General features: G+C 55.3%; 1 protein-coding gene across 2 annotated transcripts in view; it reads right to left on the bottom strand.

Annotated features, from left to right (window-relative positions):
• LOC111143345 (potassium voltage-gated channel subfamily D member 3) overlaps positions 1–1,667 on the bottom strand; it is a 200,213-nt gene extending 198,546 nt beyond the window's left edge. Inside the window, exon 1 of one of the 2 annotated variants that reach the window (XM_022497024.1) lies at positions 541–1,667. In XM_022497024.1, coding sequence (XP_022352732.1) covers positions 541–1,646 — 1,106 coding nt within the window. In that variant the 5' untranslated portion in view covers positions 1,647–1,667. The remainder of the gene's footprint in view (positions 1–540) is intronic. The other variant, XM_022497025.1, reaches the window with a different exon arrangement.
• Between the last annotated feature and the right edge of the window lie 6,310 nt (positions 1,668–7,977).

The following is a 7,977-nucleotide window of genomic DNA, read 5'->3' on the forward strand; positions in this document are numbered from 1 at the left end:
TGAGCATCTCTGGCGGGGCAGGGGGGCGGGGGGAGTAAAGCCCAAGAGAGATAGCCTGCAGATACACGACTGAGAAGAAACGCAGGAAGGATCCAGAGAAAGTGCTCTCCGTTCGTTCTGGTTAATGCAACTGTGCACCCTCCTTACGGCACTCCCCGAACTCCTCCGGCCCTTCTTCCTTCCCACCTGCTGCCCTTACAAGCTCAAATGCGTTTCAGAATGCAGCACCCGCGACTCACTCCACCCCACACACAGACACGGAAGGCATGGCTGAAAAGAGAACTAACGTCTTCATTTCCCATGTTTTATAAAATGCATGCCGCCGCCCCCCTCCCCAAGAAAACTCAATCCAGAGCGAGCTCTCGTTCCCAGACGAATCACCCAAATCACCCCTGCGCTTTCCTCGGTTGGATGAGACAACTCCCCTCGCTCCTATGACCCTGACAGGCGACTCCGTCCCCTGTCTGCCGGATCCCGCTCCCGGGCCAAGTTTCCCTTCCACTTAACCTTCCGCCCAACCCGCCACCAACGCGGACTCACCCCAGCGTGGTCATGGTGACAATGGTGTACCAAAACGAGGCGGGGATGCTCGTGAACTTGCTGGCCGAGGAGCCCTTCTCGGCGTAAAACATCACAGTGGCAAAAATGATGATGGCCATGGTGAGGGAGAAGAGGAGGAAGCCGAGCTCGGAAGCGCAGCTCTTGAGCGTGTAGCCCAGGATCCGCAAGCCCTGGGAGTGGCGCGAGAACTTGAAGATGCGGAAGACGCGGAAGACGCGGAGCGTGACGAAGGCGCCCGACACGTCCTCGTTGTTGGTCATGACCAGGCCGATGTAGTAGGGCATGATGGCCACCACGTCGATGATGCTCATGACGCTGCGGACGAAGCGGTAGCGGCTGGGCGCCGCGAAGAGCCGCAGGAGGTACTCCACGGTGAAGATCATGACACAGGCCGTGTCCAGGCAGAAGAAGGCCACCGAGTAGCGCTCGCCGCAAGGCAGCTCCTTGCTCCCGGGCACGGTGCCGCACGGCACCGTCTCCACCACGTTGGTGATGACTGACACGGCGATGAAGAAGCCAGTCACGTAGTAGAAGACCAAGGCCAGCGTGCTGGTGTGCGGGTTCTCGAAGGCGCGCCACATGGTCTGGCGGAAGCTGAGCGACGGCATGGACTCCTGGTTGTTCTCCGAGTCGTTGTCGTCCATGAGGCGCTCGGCGTTCTCCCGCTTGCGGTCCTTGTACTCCTCGTAGCAGCAGTCGCCGATGATCTCGGGCAGGATGCCGTAGAAGGCCAGCTCGTCGTCGTACGCCGAGATGCACTCGTAGCGCGGGTAGTGCAGCTTCCCCGTGCGGTAGAAGTTGAGCACGCAGCGGAACACTTCGGGGTCCCTGTCGAAGAAGTACTCCTTGGTGTCCTCGTTGAAGAAGAACTCCTTCTCCGTGCTGCCCAGCAGCGTGTCCGGGTAGCGCTCCAGCGTGGTCCGCCAGGTCTGGAACCTCCGGCCGCTCACGTTAAGGACGATCAGCTCATCCTGCCGCTTGTTCTTGTCCGCGGGGGCGAGGGGCATGGGGCAGTTGGCCACCGGCATCCACCCGATGGCCGCCGCCCGCGCGAAGGGCAGCCAGGCCGCCACGCCCGCCGCCATGGTGACGACTCCAGCTCTCGGGCCAGCCGCTGCTGCTCGGAGGCTTGGCACACCAGCTTGGAGTCAGTCCCGCGGTCCCTGCAAGACAGGAGGAGAGAGCAGAGGAGCCTGTGAGCCTGCGATTGCCTCCCCGCCCCGGGAGGAAATGGGACGTGGGGCGGGGTCAGCGCTGAGTGAGAGACAGCCAAAGTCCTGATGGCAGATCAGTGGAACCCAAGGCACTACCCAAGGGAGGGGACTTGATTCTTTTTCCCTCCCCTCCTAGAGAGAGCACCTGGGCCAGGCCAGTGCAGCCGTGTGGGCTTGCCAGATGTTGCTGACCGCCCAACAAACTGTCAAGTTCCAGGAAGGCTCAGGAGCATTTGGAGGGAAAGCCTCTTTGGTAGGAAGATCTGGGAAGGTGCGGGTAATAATCAGCTCTGAAAGGTTATGGCGTTATTACGAATTTAAATTGGGAGAGGGTAAATGAGTTCTCATTAAACAAATTTAAAAGTGGGATAAACATGCTAATTTTTATTTCACTCTTCACCCACCAGGGTAATCAGGAATGGGGGAGTGGGTGAGGGAGATCAGGTAAACATATTCTTTCTACTCCTCATTGGTGAGGTGGGAGGCTGGGCCTGCCTATGTCTGGGAAGTTCTCCTAGATGGCGGGTGAAGATGGTAGGCCCAGAGCTTGGTACGGTTCTTTCCCCCGAGTCCCATGGAGAAGGCAGTCCCTGGTGTGCTACTCTCTGGGCCAGCTGGCAACTTAGCATCCATCCGTGCCCCTCAGAGCCAGGACAGAAAAATGTGGGGGAGGCTGTGAGGCTGGGCAGGGCTCCTTCACCACCTTGTAAAGCGGGTCTTGGGCTCTTGGTTCACCTGCCTTCCGTGCTGTCCCTCTCCCTCCCAGAGGAAGCTGATCCACACTCTGCCATCTCCAGATTCCTCGCCTCCCATCTCCATCTGCCCACCATCCATAGCTCCCTCGGGTTATGTAACAATACTCTTTCCCATGCCAGCCCCTTTCACCCGGCTCCACTCCAGCCCTGGGCTGCCTCATCCCTTCCCCCAGCAGACTCTGAACCACACCGCGGACACATCTCCCCATCACCTGCATGGATGGGTGGGGGTGGGGATGGGGAGGGACAAGGGCTCGGAGAATTATTTTTGGCTTTGAGAAACAGATTTACCTTCCCAAATCTGGCTTTTTAAGGATGATACTGAAATGACTCTGAATCCCCAAATGTGTTACCATCTGTGGGAAGACATGTGGTGACACAGAAACACACGTAACAGCACCAGGAAATTGTTTGGGGTTGACACACTCATTTTCACTGATCCTAAACTGGCACACGGGACCAATCCTCTCTCAGAATGATTTGGACCCTCTGGAGTTCGGGTTGGCTTGACTCTATGTTGAAATGAATGAGGCAGAGGTTTATCTTGTAAATGGGATTTTGATCTTCATCTTTCCCTCTAAACCTGTTTCCTTCTCCTGACTACCAACTCCTCTAGGCTCTCAGATCTCCACCTCCTCTCAGTCCTGAGCTGCCTCTAGAGTGTCCCCATCTGGATGCCCCTGACGCTGGACAAGGTCAAACCGATCCTACCTCCTTGCCCACAGCTGCTCCTCAGTCAGCCTTTTGTTCCTGGCTGTCTTAACCCCAGGCCTGTCCCTTTGGCCATCTTCCTCCTTGCTTCACCCAAAGGGTTGCCCAATAAGGAGACAACAGCTCTTACTGCCTTCATGATGGCCCTCTTTCCCTCAGGCCTCCTTCCTTCCCTTCCCACTGGCCTGCTCATCTCTCTCATCCCACCCCGACCCTCCACCCCTGTTTCTCCTGGTCCCCAGAAATCCATTCTGCTCAGGGTGAGCTCCCTAAAGCCAGGTTCTGGTGGTGCTGAATCCCACAATCTATGATCTCAGGTCCGAACTCTCTGGCCCAGCATTCCAGCCTTGCTGCAAACGGATCCTGGCTGACCATTCTGGCCCGTGCCCCATGCCCTGTGCCCCATGCACCTGCCCCAGCCTCCAGCAACAAGAGCAGAGCGGCTCATGCACCGACTGGGCATGGGGAGGGGGGGGTCTGTTTCTGGGCACTCCTCCTTCTGTGGGGAATATCCTTTTCTTTCAACCATCCTATTCGCCTCCCTATTCCCCATCCTCTCCGCCATGCCCCCTTCTCTTGCCACCTTGAAATGCTCTCCCTCTTTGGGCTCCCGGTGCTTTGTCTGCCTCTCTTCTCCAGCACTTCTGGCCCCCTGGGCTGGATTGTGAGACACTTTCTATGCATCCAATTAATACTCGTCACTAACAATCATCTTGCACTTACTCTATGCACTGTCTCCCTCAGATCATCTCCTGTTACCCTCACAGCAACCTAGGAAGAAGTCTGAGCTTTGGCACTCTGCCAGCCGGAAAGGGATAGAACAGGGATCCCACCTCAGGCAGCCTAACGCCCCCTGCCCCCTACAATGCTACCTGACTACTCTTAGGTCTTCCTGTCCAGAGAGGGACAGGCGCTGATGATTACAGAGGGCTGGCTCAGTGCCAGGCACCATCTCAACCCACCCCACCGACACCACTGTCGTCCCTGTGTCACCGATGAAGAAGAGGAATCATGAGGAATTTGAATAACTGGCCGAAGGCTGTGATAAGAAGGCATAGAGATTTAAACCCAGGCAGTCTCCATGTGGGGTTCAAGGGTACCGCCCTGTTTTGCCCGTCCCACAGTCAGCTCCTTGAAGGTAAAGACCACAACACCTCCATCTTTACCCGACAGCCTGGGGGGCAGCTCAGCATGGGGCACTGGGAGGTTTTCCCACTGGGAACCCGGGTTTTATACATGTCATTTACATTCTATCAATCTTACTCCATGCCTTGCTAAGGGGGTGGGGTTCAAGGGTAGATATTCTCTCTCCTGACAAACAGCAAACTCTGCAGCCGGACCAGAATCCAAAGAATCCAACTGAAGTGCTCTGACTCACTGTGCTCTCAGGCGGGTTTTCTCAAGGAGCCAATCTCTGCCTCAGTTTCCTCATCTGCATGCTAAGGAGGATAGTCACAGGTGCCTCTGCTCCCTCATAAAGGGAGGTTGATTCAGATGCCGCAGAAGACAACAGGAATGACAATGACATTGCCTATAAATGTCATCACTCAGAGAACAGAAAAACAGCACAAGCCTGATGAGCTCTTGATTATGGCAAAAGAACAGGGGGGTTGTTCATTCCCCATGGTGGGGAGCTGCAGGCCCTGATGGATCTGGGAACACACCCTGCGCATTTTATATCTTTTTCCAGAAATGTACCCTGCTCACTCCCATACTTTCTTTGGGCTCTCGGGAGGATCTGCAGTCCTTTCCTGCACTCTTCGCTGGGTTTTCCAGGGAGCAAGGGCGGTCGGACAAGCAAGCCCGCAATGCACGCCTCGGTCCCAAGTAATTCCAATTCACGTCCAGGGCGTATCGATGGTGTGCTGACGAGGCTCTGGGCACGTTTTAGGCACTTCTGCAGCAACAGTTTAATTTATCCTCACAGAAAATCCTATGACTTGGACGTTTCCGCCCATCAGTTTCAGGAAGGGAGCTGAGACTCAGATCTCCCTTCCGAGGGGCTGAATCCCACGTTATGCAGGAGCTGATGATTCTTCAAGCAGGTCATTGACCGAGTCACTACCGGATGGCTCTCCTGACCTAAGTGTAAGCAGATACTGATGTTCCTCACAGCAGAGAGCAGGCTGCAGAGATGCCCCTCACCCCGGCCCAGGCAGTGAAGAGCAGGTCAGGGAGCTCTGCGTTCCGTGTCACTTCTCTCCTGCATTGGTGAAACCAAGCCCCCAAGGTGCCCTGCACCTCAGAGTCCTCCTCTGTCAGAGGAGAGAGCTGGACAAGAAAGTGACAAGGAGCCCTTCGGCTCAAGGCATCCCTGACTGCCAGGATCCGGGACACGAGGCTGGAGCTCCTGAGACCTCTCCGAACAGCTGCCCATGCAAAGCAGGAAGTAGAGCATCTGGGTTTGTTGCTGTGGGGACAGACTTCACCGGAGCCTCATCGCCACAAGACGCAGTTCTGGGAATTCCTGATGAGGCTGGTGCCCAGAACAGGGTACACAACCTGCATCAACTCAGAGCTTGAGGCCATCTGAGACCAGGTTCTCCTGCAGAGGCCTCCTGGCCTCCTCCCAGACACTGCACCCTGGACCTCTGACCCTTACTTAACATCTTTGCTTTATCCCAAAATGGAGCTCAGAGAGGCAGGACCTTGAGGGGGTTCGGGCAGCAAAGAGTAAGGCATGAGACTGCTGAGCTAGGAGGCACCCCGTGAGCACACTGCTCGGGCCCGATATGCAGCTCTGCACCGGGCCGGGCCAGCGCCCTTCCCCTTCCAGTCTCCCAACGCGGCTCCAGCCTGACCAACCCTCAGTGGCTGGCATCTGTCCCTGACAAGCTGAGTCCCACCCCTTTACCCTCTCCACCTCAGGCCCATCTCCTCTTCTCAAGGGCAATGAGTACCTCATCTATGGCTTGCAGATGAATAACTGAGAGTTATATGGAAGGAAAAACAACCCCTGTCTATCATAAAAGCTTCTAGTCCCAAGGCCCAACCAATCCAGGACAATCTTCCCAAAGAAGGCCAAGCAAAAGCCAGGCCATCTCCAGAGGCTCAATCCCTGTTCCCCTGGTAAGAGGTACCCCAAAGGAGCATTACCCCACTGCTACTTTCTGTGTGTGTTTGTGTGTGTGTGTGTGTAAAGGGGGTGGTGAGGTTTGGAAGGGGAGGAAAAGTTTCCCATCTGATACCAGGCCCAAGGCCATATAGCCTCCACACAAGCCCACAGATGTGACCCTGTTTAAGCAGGGCTTCTCCACGGCACTCTGTGTAGCTCTCGCCCCCTGACAGGCGCCAACACCTTGTGGAGCAGACCCAGCTATGAATTCCAGCAACAGGCGCAAGAGTGCGGCCCCATTTCCAGCCAATGGCATGGCACACGCCTCAAATGCCAAGGTTTTACTAGGACGTGGACGCTTTACAAATGAAAAATCTGAAGCTATTTTTGCTTTTGGCAGAAAGAGTTTGACAGTGGGAAAGATGGGGGTGGGGGGAGGCCGGGGAAGAGCCATTTAAAACAGGTGAGGGCTAAAATGGCAAAGGCAAAAAATCCTAGAAGAGGGGAATACAAATTCTCCTGCCGTAAAAAAGTCAGCCCTATTAAACAGCTTCTATTTTGGAGGGAGAGGGCCCAAAGTGGGCAAAGTGACGAGACAGCCTGTCTTGGGGACTGACACCTAACCTGACCCCAGGCACAGGGCAGCAAAGCACCCCATCACCAAGGTCTGCCCTTCAGTGACCTCGGTAGCGTGCTGGGTGTGGAGAGTCTCTGGAAACTTTTACCTTCCATAATTTTACAACACATTTCTTAGACCAGAATGGGGCCAGTCTCGGGGCAGGGAGGGTCCTGACCATTCAGCGGGCCTTTTCCTCTGCCCACAGGGTTTGGATGGAGGGGCACAAAACAGACAGGGTGCCAGGCTGGGGATCCCTGAGGTACAGGCCTGGGACAAGCACACAGATCCTCTTCTCCCACACTGCCACTCCTAGGCTGGCCAGGGCACTTTCCTGAACTCCCTTTTTCTCCAGTCTCCTCAACAGCAAAAGGGAACAAGCTACTAATCTTTCTTCCTCTGGGGGTCCCTTGTGTACTTGCATTTTGTTGCCTTCAAGTAGCAACTGGGAAAAATAAACACATCAATTCCGATCTGTGTGCCAACATGTCCCCATGGGGAAATGGACACATGCTTTGCATTGAATTCCTACACGCCCTTTCTATAGACATTAAATATCCAGGTTTCCTTGAAGTAACGGTAAATACCGCATACATTTAACCATCACATACATTCATGCAAAATACCAACACGCACCACAGAGGAACCCCAGCCCAGTCTTACAAACAGGATCGTAAGAAAGTTCAGATACCCTCTCTTCAGAAATACAACGGAGCTATAAGATTCCAGGTCCGGAACCTCAGCCTGTTGCTGACATATCAGGCTGCCCAGGGATAAAAGCAGAACCTCTTGGACTCAATTCAAATGTCAACGCTAAGCAAGGACAGGAATTCAGTTGATTACAGGTAACTTCTCTGCCCTGTCCCTTCTGCGCCCCAGCCCCACTATAAACACCTCGCCAAAGCGAGTCTTTCGAACCCCCCCCCCCCCTCCCGCGGCCCGCACTGGCCCCAGTGTCACTTAAAGACCTTTCCCAGAGCTCGCGGGGTGGAAGCGGCGTCGGGCAGGACCAGATGTGCGGCCCCCCGCCTCTGGTATGCACACCGCAGGCTCGCCGGGCTGGAG

This window comes from Enhydra lutris, unplaced genomic scaffold (assembly GCF_002288905.1).
Source record: "Enhydra lutris kenyoni isolate GAN:26980312 unplaced genomic scaffold, ASM228890v2 scaffoldscaffold9, whole genome shotgun sequence".
NCBI lineage: Eukaryota > Metazoa > Chordata > Mammalia > Carnivora > Mustelidae > Enhydra > Enhydra lutris.